This window comes from Pundamilia nyererei, unplaced genomic scaffold, assembly GCF_000239375.1.
Source record: "Pundamilia nyererei isolate P.nyererei 1_Seehausen unplaced genomic scaffold, PunNye1.0 scaffold00046, whole genome shotgun sequence".
NCBI lineage: Eukaryota > Metazoa > Chordata > Actinopteri > Cichliformes > Cichlidae > Pundamilia > Pundamilia nyererei.
This window is the reverse complement of record NW_005187447.1, coordinates 142032-165635: the sequence shown is the minus strand read 5'-3', so window position 1 is coordinate 165635 and position 23604 is coordinate 142032. Positions and strand designations below refer to the sequence as shown.

Sequence of the window (23604 nt, the reverse complement as noted above, 5' to 3'; positions counted from 1 at the left end):
TTAACCCCTCAGTGCACATTAGATCCTGTTGTACTCATTTCTCTTAAAAATAAACAGACAGGAGCAGATCAACCTGACAAAGTGAGAATTCTCGGGATCACAGTAGCATGCTGGGTGCTCACTCAACGTCACCGAGGTTAGTCACAGTTAAAGGTAGTCAGTCTGTCACCAGGCAGTCACCAGGCAGGTGGGCAGAGGCTGCTCACATCTATAATGCATCAGCTGAGTGTCAGGTAAACTAGAGACAAGGACAAAACAATGGAGGGAATGAATACTGGAGACAGATAACTGGATGGACTTTTTTGTTTGTTTGTTTGTTTTAACAAAATAATAATTTCTGACTTTGTGCTGCAATATTCAGCGTCGATTTTCTGCAAGTAGGTTCATTCAGTTTGAACTATAAACTTAAAGAAAAACTCCTGTAACAAGTACACTGTTCTGGAAAAAATTACAGATGTGATCAATATTTTTCTCAAAGCCCTGCACAAAGACTGCATGCATGGATGGCATATATACAGGTTTACATCCTTCTTGGATCCAGAAGGAATATATTGTCATATATATCATCAATACGTTGTCTTCTGCTTATGCAATTCAGAATTCAGGGTCGTGTGAGGCTGGTGACGATCCCAGCTGACATCACCAGTCTGTCACAGGGCTAAAACAGAAACAGACAACCATTCACGCTCACATTCACACCTAGGGCCAGTTTAGAGTTCCATTACACTAACCCCACGCATCTCTTTGGACTGTGAGAGGAGGCTTTAGTATCCACAGGGAATCCACGCAAGCATGAAAAGAACATAGAGAAAGACATAACACAAGAATTAGCATTGTTAAAGAATCCTTCAGATATTTCTCAGTTTGTTGGGTTAAGTCTCATCTCTGGACAAAAAAAAAAAAGTAATATTCAAGCCACTATAATTTTTTGAGTCATTCTGCTCACAAACAGACTAAAGTAATGTTGCCATTTAGTCTCAACTTTTATTGCTTCACTGTTAAATCAAATAAAAACATTATACAGAAAAACAATAGTGTTCTTTTTTTAATCAAGGCACTTGCATGCAGATTAAACATGCTGATGACACATGGCTTAACTCAATTTTCAACTTGAGTCATTCAAAATGTGAAGCAAAACCTTCCTGTTGCTACTTGGACACACACATTCTCTATTTTCCCAATAGGACACAACAAAAACTAAAGTGCAATACTATGCAAAAGCACATCAGACTGTAAACTCTGCTTTCCTGAACAGAATACTACTCAGCAAACATCCACTCAATAATATCAGCTATTACCTAATAATACAAGACGTAGAGGAAGCTGATATGTTACTGATATTTCCAGTAGTGTTAAACTTTTAAGGAAAAAACAAAACAAAGAATCAAACACATTTTCAACCCTGAAAAAGCAGCTTTCACCAAAAAGCCAAGCCTACATTAAAATCCCAGCTTTGGTCTCAATAAGAAGCTGTTTGATTAAAAAGGTGTTCAACCAAGACTTCATTTAAGTTCTAGATACAGCAGAGGTTTGAATTCAGAAAGGACAGGCGGTGCTTCCACAATTCACCCATGTCCAATTTCTTGACTCTGTGTGTCCGAGGTGGGTTCAGGTTGATTATTGTCACTTGGCAGATAGCCCCAAGCCCTGAGCAGAGCCACACGCTGGGCAGGAGGGGTGGAGAAGTAGTCCCTCTGTTTCTGAGAGTAGGTCTGGATTGGACTGATAATGTTTCGGTAGCTCCAATCCTGATGAGGCAGAATGGTGGGAAAATTCAGTTATACATTAATCTGACATACTGAAACTTCCCAAAGATTGGAAAACTAAAATGCAGCTTCAAAAACTAACCAATGATATGAAATTCGCCAAATTTGTCAATTTTTATCGTCATGAAATAGGAAACAGGACAACAACATGGGTCCTTTTCCACATCACCCCTACAGCGCAGACAACAAAACCTCCATCACAGAGCACAAAACAGTTGTTGGTGTCTATCTACAGTTTGTGTGTGATGCAGGTTTTATGACTAAAAGATGTTACCTGCCAGTGAAAGTTAAAAGCCTCCAGCAGCTTTATCCTGCCCTCTCTGGATGGCACACAGTCAGGAGGAACAGGCTGCACCAGCTCAGAGCCCACCGTGACATCTCCAAACACCAACAGAGCTCGGATGGCAAACCAGCCCCCAAACCGCGGATGCACACACACTCCAAACATTTTCTGAAAGCAAAAGGATCAAAGGATCACAGCACACAAGAAAGGTAAAGACTGCCTTTAAAAAATGTGCCAAGGGAGCAAACAAGAATGTGATTACTTTTTCAGCCCAGGGCTGCTCCGTCACATCAGCCTTTTGGTAGTAAAAAGCTGCTCCCGATACGTGAGCTGCAGTCTGGGCCAAGAACTTGGGCTTCCTGCTGGGCAGTAGCTCATAGTCGTACCTCACATCCACCTTCTCTCCTGGAAAACACTGCAGGGCAGGATCAAGTAAGAAATATGTTTAAACGTGAGAAAAAGTTCATGAATATAATTATAGTTGCAATCTAAATAGAGTTAGCCAGCATGATGATGCTGTGAGACCGTCAGAGGCTTTCCCATAAAGTTTCATGTGCTATAGGCTTCCAGTAACCTTTACACTGTGTTTAAACTGTATGCACACACAAACTGTAAGCTCACTCACGCAATGTAAGGTTTAAGTTACAAGTGCCCTAAATAAGCAGCACTGGTTATTACAAAATATTTTTTATATTTCCATAACAGTTGATATACCAGTATGCACAAGCGCCTTAATCAAAATTATATTTTCAATTCTAAAATATAACTAAAAATATACATTTTTGAATAAGATGCTAAATTATGGTTATTTTGAATGAAATCAAAAATTACGTTTTGGTCACTGAATGTTACCATTAATGTTATGATTCATTTCTGACTTTGAGTTTGTTATTTGTCCAATAAATAACAATGCAATTTTTAATTTAAACAAGTTTTTGAGAGGTTTCTAAAGTATTTTGTTTTCTTGTTTTTATGACAGGTGGTCTAATAAATCAGCGTTGTTCAGTCGTGCAAAACAAAACATAAAAAAGTCACACCAGTTTTTAGTAAACACGGGGACAGATCATAGTATGGAAGCTTGATTCAGCACTGAAAAAAAAGTTGTGTTTTTTTTCATCCATAAGTCACCAGAAGTATGTGAAAATTTTGGGTTATTTTTCTCAAGTTTGAGTTACTCTCTCAGAGGTGTGAGTTCGTAAGGAGACATTTCAAGATACTTGACTCAAAATGTGATAATGACAGAAAATGTGAGTTATAGATGGCAAAAAAGGATCTGCAGGTCAGGAAAAGGGTGGCCTTTTTGCAGTGGCAGAAACAAGCTTCCACCATAACCTATTAAATTTCAGTGAATCTGATAAGAAACAGGGTGACACAAGGCACATCCTTAGTGGATGACATCTCTTTAGATTTATAGGTATTACCCTGATTGCACAGCCTTGTTCAATAATCCAGGGGACTCATCAAACACGCGACTTCTCATGTCAAGTACAGCCAGTCTAAGCTAAGCGACTTCAATGACTGCCTGGAAACTAACTGAGACTGAACATATAGAAAAATTTAATGAGAAACAACAAAAATGAAGGAGTGACTTAGACGTTTAGTATGTGAGTATTTTATTTTTTCATTTAATCCAACGTGAAGTTAATTAGAAATATTGGAAATAACATAACTGCATGGAGAGCCCCATTTTCAGTAGCCAGCACTTCTGCAAAGGCTCTTTGATAATTAAAGAAAAGCTAATTATATTAGCCAAGCTAAAAAATGTCAAAAAGAAGGAATACATGTGGTTGAATAAGTGTCTAGAATTCGAATACTGTCTCAAAATAGCAGCGCTATACAAGACTGGCCTTTAGCAGAAACCTGCACTCCAAGGCAGGATTTCATCTAGCCAGGTAACTTTAGGGTTAACCCCAGATTAAAATCAAAATCAATAGGTATAAAATCACCGCCTTCTGACTAATCAGATCTCAGGAAAATAGCATTACAATACTTGGAAGACACCTGAGACTTCTGTGTATGGGGAATAGGAGGGTCTAAAGTTTTTCAATAGCATTTAAAGCCTTTGTATTTTCCCAGTGGAAATACCCATTGAGGTATACTGTAAGTTGAACTCACTTTGTAATACAGGCCTTAGGATGCTGGAAAAAGTCAGTCATAGTGAAAATGATTACGGACAAAAGAATGCAGGCATTTGAGAAGAATTATAATTAGGTCACTAACAGTGAATGAACTGCAGATTGAAATTAAATGAAGTGAACCACTGAAACTGATTTTTGCAATCACTACCACCATTATTATAGCCAAGTATTTTTAACCATTTTTAGTGTATTCGCTTTAGTTTTAGTTTAATTTTTGATCAGTTTCAGTGCTACTTTTAGGTTTTCCTTTATTCAGAAATAAGTGGCATTTTTCAGAGGGAAGGAGAAAGATTTAAAAACAGTATGATTTTGGAATACAACTACGCAAACATAGACGTCCTGTTTTCAATACACATGTGCATCTGAGCTCTACACTACAAAGAAAGTTCAGCATACCCAGGGTATCTTTCCATTGTCTGGACCCACTTAACCTAACAGTGGCGATCAGACTGAGCGGTCGCACGAAGCCGCTTATCAACTCAAAAATTAACTCAGGGTTTATCAATCCAGCTACGAGCATGTTCACATGAAAGGAGTGGTACTGCCAGCATCTGACAAATCACAGACATGGATAAGTGTGCTGGCAGCTGCAGACAAATCAGTGGTATGAGTGTAGACGCTACTGAAAAGCTTCAGACCCGCCAACAGCCTGAGAGATATTCCAGAAGTGCTATTTTCCAGTCAACTGATTGATCAGTAGGTGGTAATTTTGTCCCTGTTGATCTCTAATTTGAAACATAATCGGCTTCAAAGGAGTTAGGCCTATGGTATATGTTACCATTTACCCTGGTAAGAGTTAACCTTAAAATTAACTGGATAAGCCAAGATCCTGCATTGTAGTACAGACCTCAGTGGCTTCTCATGTTGGCTTCTCATTAATAAAAAAAAAAAAGACTAAAACTAGAAATATTTCCTGTATATTTGTTATTATTATTACTGCTACTATTATTATCATTATTACTACATTTTCAAAATTTAGTTTTACTTTTTAATTAGTTTAACTAAAATAACCCTGGTCACCACTCCTCCATCCTCACCTGAGAGACAGCAGAGGTGATGCATTGTCTAACACACTGGTCTATGGGGTCATTAAGCCCTTGGTAGCACCTCTGCTCGAGGAAAGGCAGAAAGGCATCTTCAAACATGGCGGGAGTGCTGAGCACCACCACAGCCAGGGTGTCATCTGGATACGACAGGTGCAGGGTGGGAGGTAGCACAGAGTTGTACCAGCCAATCTGCAAACAGAGGGACATGTTAGGGAGTAAGAACCAAATATGTGCAGGTTAGTGCATCACAAATCATCTGATTTGGCTGAAAATTTCAATTCCGCGGAAGAGATAAAAGAACAGAAAAAAATGATCCACGCACATTCCCTTAAATGCAAGAACCAGTAATGCGTCAGTAAACATGCAGTATTCAACCATCTATCGTTATTTTTACTTGTTGTAGCATGTTTAACAATTAATATTTAAACGTAAATATTTAACTGGGAAATATAAAAGAACTAGTTCTACGATCAGAATGATTTTTTTCATACTTTTCAATATAAAACTATACAATTCATTATACCTTTAACGGGTAAACTTCAAATCCCAGATTTGTTAAACTGTCGTTTAACAGTCGTCTTACATTTTCCACGCTTACATTGGAAGCCGCCATTGTTGCATGTCAACATTGAGCTTTGCATTGTGGGACATGGTGTTCTTTGGCCAATCAACGTCCTCGATGAAAAATCTTAGCTTCGGGGTATATTTGAACTGTTTTTTGTTTGTTTGTTTGTTTTTTGCTAACTAGAATACGTTTAGAATGCAGTGTATTTCACTAAGCGAGTGTACATCGAGGATATCTCTGTAATTTTGAGGCTAAAAATAATTACGGACCTTTTGACTACAAAACCCAGAAGGCATGTGCCTTACGTCATACGCAATCACGTTATTGTTATGGGCTCCTGGATTTAAAAGTGGAGTCGGAAGGTTTTCTGTGAGTATCTCAATTAGCGGTAGGATACTATGCTTATTTTCTTAATAATGTTTCAGAGACAGCATTAGAAACAATAAAGTTAACTCTATTTACTGTTTTAGAGTCGAATTTTTTTTCCCTGGCTACACAAATAAAAACCCGAGAGAAAAAAAATGTCGCAAATCACGGCTAACGTCTAACGTTAGCGGTATTAACTGTAAAACTTGGCCTTTACCAGTTGATGTGTCTCAACATGTTTGTGTGCTGTGCATTTCGTCTATGTTAGGAAATGCTTGCTCTGCCCAGAGCTTCTCTTTCAAGCTTCTGTTCCTAGCAGCCGGACAGCGATATGCTCTCTAGTTCCTAGCGGACCTGCAGATCACTTTAACAGGCCCATTACTTTATCGACCTACAAACCGTGGCGTGGGCGAAACATAATATAGGGGGAACGACGTTGATTAACCTGTGTGCAACCCCTGTAATTATAATTAGCACTGTAGCAGTAATGAAATACCTGAAATTGAATCCCGGATTCATCATTTTGTCATAAGGACATTTGTGGCATCTCCTGATCACATGTGATCCCAGGTGCATAAAGGTTAATTGAATATGTCGGACTTGTGATTCTTGGACTGAAAAGCAACAACAAAAAAAAGATAATTGCACGTTTTTCGTGTTTTTCCAGAAATTAAAGTGACTTATACCTCAGAGAATTGAGGAAATATTCTCATATCTACTCCTTTACCATGAGAGAATATCCATTTTCCTTCTCGTGAATTATTAACAATAATTAGCGTAGGAAAATGTAATTAATTTTTTTATTTGTCTCTCCATCCATCCATTTTCTGCCACTTTTCTGGGTCTGAGTCCCATTGACAGGATTCGAAGAGAAGCCCAAACCCCTCTCTCTGCCCACCTCATCCGGCATGTAAAGGGGGACACCAGAGTGTTTGTGTGCTGGGGCCTCCTCCTGGTGAACATGACCTAACACCTCAGTTAGGAGGCATCCTTGTCAGATGCCCAAATCCACTCATCTGGCCTTTTTGATGTTGATGATCATCCCCTTAGAATTTTTTTTTATCTATAAAGTAGCCAGAAATATTAGAAAAATGCACAAACTTCAGCTAAGTCAGGTAATAAGACTTTTTATTTTAACTGCATGTGAACCAGTTGTGTTTACGTTTGTAGTCATTCCCAACAGGCCTGTTTGGAAAACTCCTGCTCTCTTTTTAATCTGAAAATGAGCTAATACGCTGTCATATCGTGACATCCCATGTTACATTTTCCTGTGAAGCAGCTGATCGCTGTAACTAAAAACGTGCAAATGCACAGGGCTGCTGTAATTTAATCTCCCTCAAAGTGTAAGCTCTTAACTCAGCTGATACCTCGCCTACCAGGAATAACACGTGTCTAAGGTTGTGTCATTGTGGTCTAGTGGTTTTTGATGTAGCTTTAACCTATGTCAGGGCAGAAAGCTTCGTGTCAGATGATGCTCCTCGTGGATCAGTAATCAGTTAAGCGACAATAATAATAAATATTTGAATTTGACAACTTCCCTTTTTGAATTCTCTTTCTAGTTCGAATGAGACATGAACTGGGACAATCAGCTGAGCTCTATTCTGTCTGTAGCAGATGGCAGTGTTGCAAAGATGAGGGTGAGTACATTTAAATACTTCTATTTGTACGTGTTGATTCATACTGAGGCAAGTTTTTTTTCTACATCACTCTGAACAGTACTTCTGTGAAGCCAAAACAAAGTTCACATCACACAACCTTCATCAATCGCTGACAATAAAAAAATAAAAATAAAAAAAAAGGCTCAATGTTGATATTTACATAAATAAAGGTGCATATTAAAGCACAGTAGCATCTGCAAAACTTGTTAAAAACGTCATTTTATTTTATATATTTCACATGCTTGTCTGCACCCTGTTGTTTGATAAGCTTTGGCATTGACCACAGGAGAACCTTCTCTGATCCCTTGTGATCAGTTCCCATAGCGATCTGTAGATGGCAGCAGTGCTCTATTAAAGTGATTTAAATTAAGACAGTGTAGATAGAAGACTTTGGGAAGTACCCTTTGAATGTAAAAAAACAAAAACAAAACCAAAACTTCTGTCTCTAACAGGAGAGGTTGACGCCAACGGGGAAATTCTTCAAAGGAGGCGAAGGTGAGTGTAGCATTTTAAATTTCTCAATATGACTAGAAGGGGAAATTACCCTTAACTTGTCATTGTTTATGCTAAGTTGACTTCCTTTCTTTCAGAGTTAACTAAATACTGTAGGTGCAACAGTTGTTTGAACCATCTAAGTGATTTCCACTTTTCCTTTTCAGATTTGTTTCCAGTGCGCGAGAGAGGTTGTGATTCAGATTCAGACCCCCCTGCTCTTCCTCCTCGAGCACCACTTCTCCGACAGACTTCCCCAACTTTCAGTCCTGGTGTGCAGTGGGCAGACTTGGCTTCTGTCCAGTCACAGCTCCAGATACAGAGCCAGGTGTGTTTATTTGTTTAACGCTGAGAACTAAATAGCAATATATTTATGGTATTTAACAGATTGTTTGATTTGAGCAGTGACTCATTTTCTCTTCCCAAAATCTTTTAAAGGCGATTGATTCCCTCACCCAGAGGCTCCATGATTTGGAAAGGGAGAAGCACTCTCAGCAATGTCACATTCAGGTGCTTCAAGGTAACCGTTACTGTGTCATATTACTTTTCTCATAAACACATCTCACTCCACTTTGTCAACTACAAGAAATTAGAGATGGCACGATACCACTTTTTTATGTCCGATACCGATATCATAAATTTGGATATCGGCCGATACCGATATGGCTAAACTTTGCTAGATCTGCCCCTGCACAGTTACCAGCCGTCAGCTACGTAGAAAAGGATCCTGGTGTAGAAAGTAATATTAAATAAATTCTAACAACAGATTATCAAGCTTAAACGTGGTGCTGTTGTTCAGCAGCTGGTTTCCTCTTTCTGGTGCGAAGTGGGCAATAAACAAACAAGAGAGACGGACTCCCGACAGAAAAGCCAATCAGCTGATCATTAATCAGTTTCACGATTGAAGTAGCAGCAGGAGAGGGAGGGAGAGAGAAGAGGCAGTCGCTCCATATATCGGTTGTTAAGCTTAACGCTGGAATGCTTTACAAACATTCAGAGATGAACTTACACACTTGCTTTACTTCTCTCTGAAATGCCGGTTTGGTAGCGAGGCTCCAAACCAGACCGCCGACAGTTATGAGCAGAGTTACGCCATGTCGCAAGTTTTGTGAGGTGAGTTTTGATATTTAATGGATCGGATTACATTTTTTATTTCTCTCCGATATCCGATCCAGTAATTTAGGTCAGTATTGGACCGATACGTAATATCGGATCGGTCCATCTCTACAAGAAATGAACTGTTACGAGATTCAGAAGTGTTGAGAGTCATCATCCAAACTGAGGTGTCAGGTCACAAACGATGCGCCTAAAGCATGTAGCATTTTAATGTAAATTAGTTGTTACCACATAGTTTTTGTGTTGCTCTTCTCTATTTTAGACATTACATGTGATGAGCTTCAGATCACAGTACAAACAATCCTTGAATTTTACCGTTTTTACCTACCCTAAGGCATTTATGTTCATATATCCACTGGATATATCCAGTTTAACAAACTGTGGTTGGCTCATTAATTAGTTATGTATCCACGAGGTGAAGGTAGAATCCACCTCACCTTCTCAAACTTGTTTCTCAAAATCTGAGGTTGAAGAGTTTTAAACACGCTAGAAAAATAAGAAAAGATAAACCGCAAGTTGCCACCAGGCTTGTCCAAAAGAAATAAGTCTAGAGTTACCCTGTTATCCAAACTATAAAGGCTCCAGTGCATGCTGGACTTGTGGTGTCAGAAAGGGAAAGAGTAGCCTCTGCATTGTCTTCATGATATGGGAAGTGGGGGTAAATGGTCTGTAGTTGTTGATCACGGTCAGCTGCCTTGAGCACTGGCACACGGTTGGAACTCTTCTGAACTAAGGTTGAAGATAGTGTGCAGAGGCGCTGCCATCTGAGATGCAGTCTGGGACTTACCCCAGCTGCTTTCCTAGAGTGCAGCCTCCTCCGCTCTGCTTTCAGCTCATTCACTGTAAAGAACAGCTGAGGAGAAGCTGGTGTAGAAGATGCTGCAGCTGTAGTGTGCTTAGTGAGGATGGTGCTGGAGATGCTGGACCGGCAGAAGTGGCAGAGTGCCAAGTTCAAACCAGTTATAAAACAGGTTAAACTCATATGCCATGTCCTGGGGGCTGGCTACTCTTCCTCTTGAAGCCAGTCATGGTGTTCATTCTCCCACACATATCTTTGATGTTGCTGCATGGTAGTTTCCCCTCCAGCTTCCTGTTATTGTCTCCCTTTACCTGTTAAAACTGCCTGTCAGGTTGTGCTTCCTTTTTGTGGTTTAGTAGGCACTTGATACTGCTGGCAGATGATTTGCAGCAAACAGTTCTTACTGGCACAGCAACATCCCTGCAGGTTTATGTAGTCAGTTCTCTTTTACATTCTCTATATGTACATATTGGAAAAAACAACAACACTCAGACGGTGTAGCTGAAGTCTAAGATTGTGACTCACACAGATTACTTTGTAGACATAGTGACATTATTTGACATTTTGACCACATTTAATATGATGATCAGCTTCTGTAACATTATATAACTGACAGAAATTAGGAAAAGCATAATATGCTTTTCCTAAAAAACTTGGAGGTGCTTAAAGTTTTAGTTTACATTAAATACAGTTTGACCCACTTCCACTCTACTCTAACTTAGCTGTCTCAGGAGAGATGCAGAAAAAGTTAGACAATAGCTAAACACTTGCAGCTACAGGAAGCAAGTGGATTTACAGGAAAATATGGTCTCAATTTTGTGAGCCATCAGCACTTACAGCACCACTTGAAAGAGATGAGTCCTAGCAAACTTTATTTGTTATTGGCCCGCCTCTATTTTCTCTACTCACTATCCACCCTTTCTCTCTACAGCCTGGGAAAACTGCTAAGTGTTTTCAGGCAGAATGGATTCATTCATAATTAAAGATATTGATGAATTATTCTGGTTTGTCTGCAAGGGTAATGGAAGGAGCTGTAAAGTAGAAAAAAAAATCAGCTGGTCCTAGATATCTATCTATCTTTTCCAGACGAGGTTCACAGGCTGCGTGAGGAGTTGAGAGAGAGGGATAGACAAAGGGAGGAATGGAGGAGAGGACAAAGCCCAGGAGCAGAGAGAAGGATGGAGCAGTGGAGAAGGGAAGTTGGACGTGAACTGAACAGTCTAAGGGGACACATCACCCGAGCCACGTCGCTAGGCAACCTGGAGGAGAGGTGCATTAGGGGTGGAGCTGGGGGAGGTGACTGGAGACTGAAATGATGATAGGTCCAACCCTAAATTGACATTAAAATGTTTACATCTCTTAATAAGAGATGGCTATTACAGAGTTGTGTGAGTGTCATTTACTTTCTCTTTTTCCCAGTTTTAGCTCAAAGCTCCGCCGAGAGGAGCTGGAACAGCTGCGCAGAGAATTGGACCAACTAAAAACACGGCTAAGTGAGTCTCTCTCACACACACACACACACACACAGATTCCTTGCATTCATTCAGCGAGACTGCACATGTCCTTTTCCACTGTTGGTCTACAAAGGAAAAGCAAGAACCATCTTGCTTGGAACATCTGCTCTTTCTTTTACCCTTGACAGGGAGGCAGGAGGAGGACATGTTTCTCCAGCAGGCACAGGCCAGGGAGACCAGGAGACTATACGAACACAGCTGCAAGGTACACATTGTAACTCACAGCCAGTGTTTTCTTGTTGGTTTGTGGTTTTGATTCTTTCAGATGCTTAATCTTTCTCTGTGTGATTTATTCAGACTCTGGAGGAGCTGACAGACAGCTACAGAATTCACAACACTGATCTGACAAAGACAGTCTTACAGTATTCTCACACACAGCAAGAGGTTCGCCAGATCAGGTATATGTGTAACCATGTATAGTCTGTGTGTATCTAGTTGGTTTTTTTTTTTCTTGTCTTGTACTACATATGTTACTATAAATCACTTACACCAGATCAACTGTGTCAGAACTGAAGGATGAGGTCAGAAGTCTCGTTTTCCGAGGATGTGAACCAACATCACTTCTGCCTTCAGCCCACACATCAAGTAAGTGCCATCCTTTCTGTTTCTGTTGAACACAGATGCACAGCATAATAAACCATGTTTGGGTTTTTTTTGCTGTTTGATCTAGGGGCATCACCACTCCCACTCTCTCACAGCCATAAGAGAGTGGTTAAAGTTGAAGAGGCGGACTCTGACTCAGAAGACCTTAGCCTGACCCCGAGCCTGGCGGAGATCAGCTCAGATGATCTCTCGTGGCTGGAAGACCCTGGTAAGGGCCTAGTGCACCTAAAGTCACAGCAATACCACATGTGTGCACGATAGTATTCTTGCAAATCAACCTTTGGTGCAAATACAGCACAAAGACATGTTCTGACAGTTAAACCACCTGTCACATCAACATAAAACGTTGGAAAAGCAGAAAAGGAAAGCAGATGTGCACGACCTGATGGCGGTTTTAACAAGATGAGACTAGTCATTCCCTCTCCCGCCACTCTCCTACACATCTGGCTCAACTCCCACACATCTGGCTCAACCGTCAGTCTTATTCAACCCAGTAGGTGTGACTCAGTGCAGAGAGTACACTACAGTCTTTGCCAATTTAGCTTACAGTGAAATAAGCCCTGTTCAGACATGACTCCGTTCCATTGATCTGACAGTATACCTAAATCATGTGATCTGTTGAAGTCAGAGCTGCAGTCTTACTGGTTTGGACCTTGTTTTGGTATAATTGTCAATACAAGTCTGAACTGCACACAGTATCAACAGATAATCACTGACAATGCACATCTTTGTGAGTTGCCCACCACACTGGCCTAAACACCAGTATTTTTTTATGTAGCATGCATAATGCAGTTTTTGTCAGCAATTCTGTTTCTAATTCACAAATACATTTATATATGGTGTATTTTCCCCAAAGAGAAGCCCCCCCCCCCAACACACACACACACGCAGACACACACAAAACTTCACAAATATGGTTGAACTATATATTTGCTTAATTTTTTGTATATATGGCAAATATTGCTTTGTTGCTGTGGTGTGTATGTCTGCTCTGAAGCGATAAGGGATATAACATAAATATAGCCTATACCTGAAAGACTTCGTAAATACATTTTAATAGGCAGCAATAAATAACCCCAATTCCAAAAAAATTGGGACACTGTGTGAAAATGTGGGGGAAAAACTGAATGCAATGATTTGCAAATCTCATAAACCCATGTGTTATTCACAGTAAAACTTGGAAAACATCAAATGGTTAAACTGAGAAAATGTAGCATTTTAAGAGGGAAAAAAAAGGGTCCTTTTGAATTTGATGGCATCATTTCTCCTCTGCTTTTACCAACAGTCCATAAACATCTGGGAACTGAGGAGAGGAATGTTGCCTCGTTCTTGTCTGATAATAGTCCGGGCTCTTCTTTGTTGTATTTTTCATTTCATGATGCTCCAAACCTGTATATACCTTTGAGTATTGATGTTGCATAGTGCCAGTGGCATAGACTGTAATGCACCAGTCAGAGATGCAACATGAGCGCTGATAACAAGCGAGATGGTCCTGGCATCCGTCCTTTCCCAAAAGAATTTCAAATTTGGATTTATGTGGCAATAGAATAATTTTCCATTTTGCCTCCATCCATTTTCCATGAGCTTTGGCCCAGAGAATAAGGTAGATGTTCCTAGATCATGTTCATGACAGAATCATGGCCCATTTTAATTCCGTGCCAGCTGAGAGCCCATAGATCATGGACTTTCAATATTGATTTTCTGCCTTTTTCCATGCGCACAAAGATTTCTCCAGATTCTGTTGATAATATTGTGTACTGTAGATGAGGCAGTCCTTGATATTTTACATTGAGGAATATTAAATTGTTTCATAATTTGTAGACAGTTTTTTTTGTCGATCTTTACTCCTGAGAAACTGACCATCTAAGATGCTCTTTTATATGATAATGGTAAATGGCCTGTATTTGTATAGCACTTTTCTAGTCCCTAAGGACCCCAAAGCGCTTTACACAACCAGTCATCCACCCATTCACACACTGGTGATGGCAAGCTACATTGTAGCCACAGCCACCCTGGGTCGCACTGACAGAGGCGAGGCTGCCGGACACTGGCGCCACCGGGCCCTCTGACCACCACCAGTAGGCAACGGGTGAAGTGTCTTGCCCAAGGACACAACGACCGAGGGCTCGAACCGGCAACCTTCCGATTACAAGGCGAACTCCCAACTCTTGAGCCACGATTGCCCCTAATATTACTGACCTGTTGCCAGTTAACCTAACTAGTTATAAAATTTACCTCTAATTTCTGTCTTTAAAGTAATAGATTGACATGTCAGGAAATAAAATATGCTTTTAGGTTTCTTTCCAAGAGTTAAAAGAAAACCTTAATACCACTACAGTCCTGGAGAATGTCCTTGCTCTTCTACTCTCAGAGGATTTGCTAGAGATGAGTTCTGCCAAGATCTTGAAGATGATATTTCATTGTTATTTTACAATCTAGTTTGATGTATTGTAAAACTACAGGTAGTTGATATTGGTAGATGATTTTGTAGGGATTAACTGTAAGCATGTTAATGTTAAAGGAAAAATGTGTTATTGGGATACAACAACGCTTGTGGTCACCTCATTAACAGTCTTTATGCTAAGCTAACCATATCCTTTTGTAACTTCATCTTACATGAACCATGACCAGTGAAGAGTTGCACACAAAAAAACAGTAGTTTTAAAAAATTACATGACCAAACAAAAAACTTGAAATTGTGGAGGTAAGCATCAACGACACAGCTCTCAGTTCTCACTCCTTCTTATACAGGATTGTATAATTTGCTGGTGATAGTGAGTGTAGCATGTCACTGTCAGGAGGCTGGTGTCCTTCTGTGTTCTTCCGTCTGGAGAAAAAACACTAAAGCTCTCATTTCCTCTCCAACGGTCTCTGCAAAGCCGGTCATTTCTCTGGGAAATTTAGTACTCTGTGTGCCTGTGTGATCTCGCCCTGAGACTTACTGTAACAGAGGGTTGACGTTCCCGGAAGAGATTACCATCACTGCTCTAAATGTTTCCCAGAGTGATTTGGGACCACGAAGCCAGGATAATTTGACAATTGTATCTGCACACACTTGCACACGCACTCGTGCCAGTGCATAGTTGTTAAGGGAAAACATTTGAATCTTTTCCAACCCAATCCCAGATGGTACCACAGCAATGCGGTACTCGCGTACACAAAATTAACCGCTCTTCTTTGCTCCTTATGTCTGCCAGCTCTTCATCAGAAGCCCAGAGCACGTCTGAGTATTCAGTCGAGGCGGAGTGACTTTGCTGGTCCTGGATCAGATGTGGATGGTGATGACAACGATGATAATGATGGTGATGATGATCTTGAAGATGATGTGAATGCAGATTTGGGATCTGACCTAAGTCTTGATGAGCTTTGACCTTTATGTGTTGTGAGTTTTTTGGAAAAGGTAAAGGCTGAGGAAGCATTCAGCAAGAAAAAGACAGCAGACAGCGTTGTTGCTTCGTCATTGCCGAGCGTGATGAGAAATTAAATGTTGTGCATAAAATGTGAGATAAAACTTGATAAATTCAAGAATGAGTATTGACTGTACATAAAGGAAAGCGAGTAATTAGATCATTTTACCTATTGCTGTTACAGAGCTGCTTGGATATGATTTGGTTTTTTTTCTGGGGGGAGCTTTATTTGAATGCAGTTTAACAGTTTTTGTGAGAGTGCCAGAAGTGTTGGACTGAGGACAGATCACTAAGTGTGAGGCTATTTTAAATTTCTTTTTTCTTTTTTTAAACTGGTCTCGTTTGAATCGCCCACGCTCCTTCTCGTTTGTTTGTTTAAAGTACTCATCATCGAAGCATTTTTTTTCTCCACTCAGTCTATTTAGTGTTATCAGGTACAGTTTAGGATTGTAAAATCTTCTGTTCCCATATGCACAGACTGATAGGATGCTGGGAACCACTTGAGGCGACAGTTGTTTAAATAGTTCTTTGTATGACCTTTGATATAAAACCTTTTTTTCTCCCATTATTGTGGAGCTTTGTGTCAGTATAGAAGCACTTTTGTAAGGTGTGTTATTTTTGCAGTGTGAGGCACTAAAAGAATACGTTTTAATTGTTGCCACACCCTCTGCCCGCATGTTGCGCGCTACTGGCAGAAAATTATGGGTCCTACTGGAGTTAAGGATAGAACTGCTGCAATTGGTCTGCTAAACCACAAAGTTTGGCTTTAGGCATGACAAAATTAAAAATAGTTATGTTTAGGTTTGTTATGATTACAGATTGTTGGGGTTAGGTGAAACTTTGATGTGGTTAAGGTTTGGGCTGGACTCGCATCTTTGCCCTTAGCGACAGTGGGATGCATAATGAGACATAACTAATCACTTGGATTTGAACCACTGGTTTGCAAGCTTAGAGCACCGTGATATACTCAGATTGAGTTACCGGTAAGTTGGTATTTTATAACTGGGACTTGGATCATTTTATAGACGGCTCTTGCGTTTAAAGTTCTGGTGAATGTCATGACTCTGTATTAAAAGTAACTGTAAGTCTTCTCTGTGAAACTGTAATGGATTTTTAATGGATTTTTCGTCTTGCATAATGCACTCTTCAGTCCAGAAGGAATCTGATGAGGGATGGGATTTTGGTTCCTGGTAATGTAACTGAAGTGAGGTAGGAGTGAAGTGAGATAAAATAAATAGGAATCAAAAGCCATTACCATTATCAAGGCACCGGTGCCAGTCAGTCTCCACTTCGATCTCCATATACCCACAACTCAGCAAGGCAGTTGAAGGTCCCTTTATTGCTACAGTGTCTGACATGAATCACACTGCGCCAGGCTACGTGTCAAGCTGTTAAATATTTCAGCTTCCAGACACCCCCCATCAAGGATCCCAGACCACAGTGCAGAGCTGCAGGCAGCTGACAGCCAGGTTAGGTGTTCAGTGGGGTGCATGCATTCAGCAGTATTGACCAAATACACATTGTCCACCTCACTAACAAGACAGATTGTCTTAGTAGTCTGTAGTGAGCAATACAATACCTTCTAAAAAACCAGAGCATAGCGTATTTTTCACAATCCACTGTAACACTCTTTGTATAGCTGTTAATTTTGTTGTGTAAGCCATTTAATGAAGAAAAGACTCATCTATTTGTTATTGTGTCCACATAATGGCTGATGAATCCGACCCTTTTACTGCCATTTTATGGTGTTTGCCAAGTATTGTGTGGTTAAGCTGCAGTAAAGCAGAGGACTGATTCGTTTATTCAAGATGTGTAAAAGAAATGTTTTACGTTTTGTCTCCAAAAATAAAAGTCTGTTTTAAAAGGAGACTCGTTTTCCATTGTGATTTCTTTGGTGCTGAAGTGAAAAGTTGGATCAACACAGCCAAAAATGCTAATTAGGGAAATGCAGGGGATGGTTTCAAAATATCTTTAATCATAAATCACCAACAATCCAATAATTCACATCTGGCAGCAAAGCCTCAGGAAAAGCATTCGGCATTCGTTTTTACAGAAACCGACAATACAGGACTTAAAAATGATGACTGACTTATACATTAGATCTTTTTAAATGGTTATAGCATAACCATTACTCTCACCAAATAAAGGAATGAGTTTGAGGATTGATGAGAATTAAAAGTGTAGAATTTATGCCAAAGACCACTGAATCTTTTATGGCCTGACACAAATTTTCTTTCATTTTCCTTTTCGGTGGCACAAATACTAAACTACAAACACAGCTGTAGCTCAAACTTATCAGCATGATTTAAACCAGAATTTAACTTGTATCAGTGGACAATGTTTGTTTTTGTTTTTTTCTAAATAAAGAGTAGTTAAAATGTGTTTTGTGTCATTGTGGGCGATTCAGTTGTCCTGTTTGTCACATTTCCACCCATTATATTTTTTCCCCCACGTGTTTTATATCCGTATTCTTTTGCTTGATGCAGATCAGTAGTATTTACAATACACAGGAAAATGAAAAACATTGTGTGGAAAGGCCACTAACGCACATCAGTCTGTCATTGTATGAAAGAGTGCCTTACGGTGAACATGCCTGAGGCTTATCTTCAAACACAGACGACTCCTAGCAGCCACTTGGCCCTCAGAGCGTGTGTTTAAATGGTTACTGGGAATGCCTACTTAATCTGGAAATTAGTTTTTGTGGAATATGAAAACAATATACATTAAAAGCTGTTCGTGTACTGTGTAAGGCACTCTCTCCTGGACTTAAAACACTGCACATATCAAAATCAGGCAAAAAAGCCAGCAAAACCATTAAGGTAACAAAAAAAAGAAGTTAAATAAAACCTCCCATGCCTCTTTAACACACTTGCACACACAAACGTTCACCCAGCTATGCTGCCTATGTACACAAAAACCTTATCTTTAATACACAGAAAATTCTTCTACTTATGTTTTTTAATCTCCACTCCTCAAAAAAGTAAAGTGCAACCTTGTTAACAATATAATCAGGTGGTTTGTGTTGTTTATTTCTTCTCTTTAGCTTGCTGGCCTTTATTTCTGCCAGACTTTAACTGGTAAAGCAACATTAAACCAGTGAGCCACAGTAGGAGAGGCTCAGTCGATGGCCATGTCAGATGATCTTCTGCTTTGAAACAACCTATTTTCAATTCTAGAGAAATCAAATATATTACACAACCCCAGCAACCTTAGATGGGCTGAATAATGTAAAGTTTACAGTAATGAACAAATGAATGAATGGATGGATGAAAAATTGGGAACACTTGTGATAACAGACAAATTTAGGAAAAAAATCCAAAAGGCAACATCATGGATATTTTCTTCATTGTCCATTGCAGTTTCAATCGGATCCTTTTGCCAATGATCTGGGTAACTTAAAGCAATCCAGAAATGTGCTTACACCTACCCAGGATTCTTTCTGTTTGGTGCAGATTAAGGAAGAGAGACCAACTTCACCAACCACAGTGGCCTGATTCTGGAATCTGCGAGGGTATTTGGACATCAAACATCCTATTGTGCCTTCATCAGTAGCTGTACATGGACAAAGGTGTGTCCTCCATATCATCCTATAAGAAAAAGAACGATGTAAATGCTTACACCTATGTTTACACAGTCATACTCACACTTTTGCCTTCAGGAATCCCTTGATTTTAAGGCAGCAAATTATAACATTTTAATAGCTTTATTATTGGCTCATATTATTAACACTCCTGTCTGAGGGACTATTGGACTTTGGAAGCCACTAAAGCATTCATGAATCCTTCAGGAAGATGCAAGATAAACTGCTAAAAGGGTGTTATGGGCAGCAGAAGGAGGAGACCTAAGCCCTCGGGTGGGCTGGGGCTGTATACATGCACATAGGCTTAAATCATGGCAGGCTAAAAGTATCAGGGGCAACAGAGACAGGAGGAACAAAGGTGAAGACTGTGCAAAGAAGCCCAAGAGGCCGAATATTGTAGAAGGGTGGAAGATGCACGCCATTGCAGCTCACACTGAGAGACACTGCCAAGTGTCTGGGATTGTGCACAGGAACATCTGTGCCCAGAATGTCCAATGAGGCACATCCCAAAGCGGTTGAGAGCAGGAGAGCAAATGTTCTGTAAGACTTCAAGTTCTAGACAGACAAGCTGATACTGGCTAACCAGCCAGATATAGTGGTAGTTAGCAAGGAACAAAAGATGCCAGTAATCGCAGCAGCAACATCGGAAAGAATGAGCATGAGAAGAATGGAAAATGGAAAAGCCCTGTGGAGGGTAAAGTCCAAAATGGTCCCAGTAGTAATAGCAGCATTAGGGGCTGTAACCACCAAACTCAAAGAGTGGCTACATGAGATTCAAGGCACAACGTGTGGTTTCAAAGACGTAAAGGCCTAGAAATAACCCTCAAACTCCCAGGCCTATATTAGAAGCCTGAGGAAACGCTGTGAGTTTTAACTATATTAGGAAGAGCAGCAGCAGAAGTACATCTCCAGTCAGGCCAAATGAAAACTGTAACTAAGAGTGCATAACACATCTGTGCTTAACAACATCTGACAGGCTGAATATTTTCCAGTGTTGCTTGGATATGATGGGTGAGCTCACCATAGGTAGGTCCTGCAGCCTGCGGAACTCCGGCCCGTTGCCTCTTCGGCGCAGTTTGAGGAAGAGGAGCAGAGTGATGATGACAGCAGCAACGATGAAGGCTGATACCAGACCAGCCAGGAGGGGGTCTAATCCAGGAGAGTTCTGGGCCGTCCCTAGACAAGAAACACCAGAGACACATCAGCTGGGGCCATTTTTCTATTACCACACTGTATGCTGAGTAAACATGCTGGCAATGCAGCGTTTAGGGAGGATTTGACTTTGAAGTTCTGGTTAGAACTATATATAGACACTCCATGAGCCTGCTGAGTGTTCATCATCAAGCTCAGGACAGAAGTGTCAAACAGGATGTTTAAACTTGCCAGAACGATACTTAAGGTGAACAAGTAAAATCAGCAAGTCATTTTATTATTAAGGTATCATTTTAAGACCTTTTCAAACTTAACTAGAGCAGTGTATACAGCACATGAAGTATGTTTCCATTTTCTCCCAGGTTATTGTTTAATTTCAAAGACTAGCCTGACGTTTTCTTGGTTGTTTCTTTCCGCTAAGTATTTCTGGGCAGGAGGATTTCAGATCTGCGTTTCTGGCATCTCTGTATATGAATGTTGCTATGGAAGACTGTTTTGTAAGCTTAGCTGTTTTTTTTAATAGCCTTTGGTCAAAAGTAACAACAACCACAGAGTCACGAATGCTTGCTGCTCCTCTGGCTTATGGAAAGAGGCAATGTGCCAAGCACCTAATAAAACCACACAGAGTGAGACAAGCAGAGAGAATTTTACACTTAAACTGCAGTCAAGCAGCCTTGACAGCTGAGATGAGTTAATCAGTTATTCATTTCTTTGCACCTATAGTCTGGTAAAAGTACTTTCAACGTGTTCAAATGAATGGTTTCTAAACCCTGTGTGGACTGTATGGACCCAGAGAGAGCAACTGTTCATATATAAATCATTTAGTAAATAGAGCGACGGAGACAGACAAAAAGGAGAAAAACAGAAATCTTGAGGCTAGAGTCCCATGACTGCCTCTGTCCCTTTCTCAAACAAACCCATGATTGTGGAGTGCTTGGTGGTGACAGTGCTTGTAGAAGATGTAAACGGGGGGGTTGCGTGGTGTGTGTTTGTGTCTCTGTGTGTACAGCCAAAGACTGGCTTGTGCTGGAAACAAAGAACAGCATCTCCTTTGTTGTTAAGCCAATTCACTTCTGGCTCTGTCAATATCCTGGAAGTGAACAGTCAAGAACAAATTCATATACCAGCACAGGAGGTATTAAGCACTTACCGTCCCCGTTCACGTTGAGCTCTGATGGGTTGTTGGTGTGGGAGCTGGTCTGGATGCTCGGCTGGGTGGACTGTCTGTTGGACTGTGAAGTGTTTGACGTTGGCTGGGAAGTGGAGGCCTTTTGGACGGAGGCGGTGCTGGAATTTGTGTTGGACTTGGTGGTGGTGGCGTTAGTGATAGATTCAGGCTTTGTTGGTTCCGATGCTGGGGCAGAAGTAGCAGGGGGTGCTTTGGTCTCATGGTGTGATGCGTTTTGATTTAATGAGGGAGTCGGGGTGACCGGTGCACCTGCAGAAGTGTGCAGTACGTGTGTGGTGCCGATATTAATGGGAGCAGCTGTGGTGGGGCTGCTCTGAGAAGGGGAAAGTGTCGTATTTGTGATGTTTTCATTTTTTGCTAATGTGGTCTTAATGGCGTTGTCGGTTACTAAGGAAAGAGAGAGAGAGAGAGACAATGTTATTGTCAAAATGATGTAGTACTATCAGGTAAAAAAATCAAGTCATGCCTTTAGTTTCCTGTGTTTACATTTCTGCCAGCACACCCAATTTAATTTGACCTATTTTACTTTGTAAAATTAAAAAAAGCAGTGAATCTAGCCTTTATTTATAATAATATTGATTATTTAAAATTACAGAAAATAATATAAACAGTAACTATTACTATCAATTCACACAGGAAGTGGTTTTATTTATTTTTACGAGAAACGGTGAAGAGTTCCAGGTGGTCTAAACATAGAAGATAAGATCAGTTTTTCCAAGCTCAGTATGGACTTAAAAGGCTTGCAGTGATAGCCAAAGAACTAAACCAGTCTCTAGAACCAGTGTGCAAAACAACAGCTTGCCAATAAGAGCCTTACAGTATATAACAACATATGCCTATAATACCTTTTACACAAATAAAATTTATTCATATAAAATCCATATAAACCTGAGGATAAACATCATCCAAGGGCTTAAGGGTGGAGACAGAGATATGCAGATAAATCCTCTTACTGTAATCCATAATGGTGAAGCATATGGTTTCAATCAGAAAATTAGATCTACTTCTGTTAAAGAAGCAGATCTAATATCTTAACAAGACTGAATGATATTTGAATGTAAGCAAAACACTGGAGATAAATGAATTTGTTTCACATTACTGTAAAATTGTATTTTTTAAAAATGGTTTTTTTTTTTACTGTATTTTCTTTCGAAGAAAAAAAGATTAGAGGACCAGGATTAAGGTCATTTCTTCTGAAAACAGATGGTTCAATTGACTTTCAGCTACTCTGACACCTTTTCGATAGACTGCCATGAAATCCGTTCAGGTATTCATGGTTTTTTCAGAAGCTGTCTCCTGAAAACTTTAGTGACCGCTTGAGGCTGATGAAATGAAATGATCGTGGCTGGTGAAATCTCTTGAGAACTGTGGAATTAAATTTTGTACAGGATAAAATATAATTACTCTGATGATCGTTTAACTTTTATGTGGTGCCATCATCACATATCTGCTAATGTAATGCGGTTCTCATCAGCCTCGGCTGTACTTCTGTGCTGAAAGCATTTTTAATTTAACGTTTACCATAAATCACTCTAAACAAGACTTGCTTTCTATTATATGAAGCAAATGTTATCTATTATACATGCTAAATATCAGTGAATTAATTTGCCTTATCACCTTTCAAAGTTATTTCCAATAGAATATTTTTTTCTTAAAATATAACTAAATATACACATGCAAAAGGAAAATGTATTTTCCTTTTCTGTATGCTGCTTTTTTAAAGCTAAAAGTGCTCGGTAAAAGTGATATTTAAAGACAGAAGACTTCATACTTCTGGGTCTATAATAACTAAAACTGGCACCCAAAAGCTTCATGGAGAAACCTTATGATTACTTAAAAAGTGTGGATTTTAAGTAGGGCTGCCACGATTAGTCGACTAGTCACGATTATGTCGACTATTAAAATCGTCGACGACTAATTTAATAGTCGA

The 23604-nt window shown here is 39.9% G+C and overlaps 3 protein-coding genes across 5 annotated transcripts in view; 1 reads left to right on the top strand and 2 right to left on the bottom strand.

Moving 5' to 3' along the window:
- Nucleotides 1-970: 970 nt before the first annotated feature.
- Nucleotides 971-5919, bottom strand: mmachc (metabolism of cobalamin associated C). Of its 2 annotated transcripts, none has more exons than XM_005732192.2 (5): nt 5757-5919; nt 5225-5422; nt 2312-2464; nt 2041-2217; nt 971-1748 (listed from the first exon to the last, which is right to left on the bottom strand). In XM_005732192.2, exons 1-5 carry the CDS (start codon nt 5844-5846, stop codon nt 1566-1568), a joined length of 801 nt encoding a protein of 266 aa, XP_005732249.1. In that variant the 5' UTR covers nt 5847-5919; the 3' UTR covers nt 971-1565. The 2 variants fall into 2 exon arrangements, with proteins under 2 accessions (XP_005732249.1, XP_005732250.1); XM_005732193.2 differs by having other exon boundaries at nt 5817-5919.
- A 172-nt stretch (nt 5920-6091) lies between these two features.
- LOC102208328 (protein Hook homolog 1) lies at nt 6092-17616 on the top strand. 2 transcript variants are annotated; one of them, XM_005732425.2, is made up of 12 exons: nt 6092-6167; nt 7724-7801; nt 8275-8317; nt 8482-8642; nt 8753-8834; nt 11316-11499; nt 11649-11722; nt 11872-11948; nt 12041-12141; nt 12237-12328; nt 12414-12554; nt 15544-17616. In XM_005732425.2, the coding sequence occupies exons 2-12, from the start codon at nt 7736-7738 to the stop codon at nt 15714-15716; spliced, it is 1194 nt and encodes a 397-aa protein (XP_005732482.1). In that variant the 5' UTR covers nt 6092-6167; nt 7724-7735; the 3' UTR covers nt 15717-17616. The 2 variants fall into 2 exon arrangements, with proteins under 2 accessions (XP_005732482.1, XP_013766120.1); XM_013910666.1 differs by having other exon boundaries at nt 6128-6186.
- Nucleotides 17617-17712: 96 nt separating this feature from the next.
- Nucleotides 17713-23604, bottom strand: part of LOC102197749 (putative protein TPRXL) — a 14088-nt gene continuing 8196 nt past the window's right edge. Inside the window, exons 3-5 of the mRNA XM_005732191.1 lie at nt 21636-22061; nt 20355-20509; nt 17713-19340 (exon numbers count right to left, since the gene is read on the bottom strand). Coding sequence (XP_005732248.1) covers nt 19299-19340; nt 20355-20509; nt 21636-22061 — 623 coding nt within the window. The 3' untranslated portion in view covers nt 17713-19298. The remainder of the gene's footprint in view (nt 19341-20354; nt 20510-21635; nt 22062-23604) is intronic.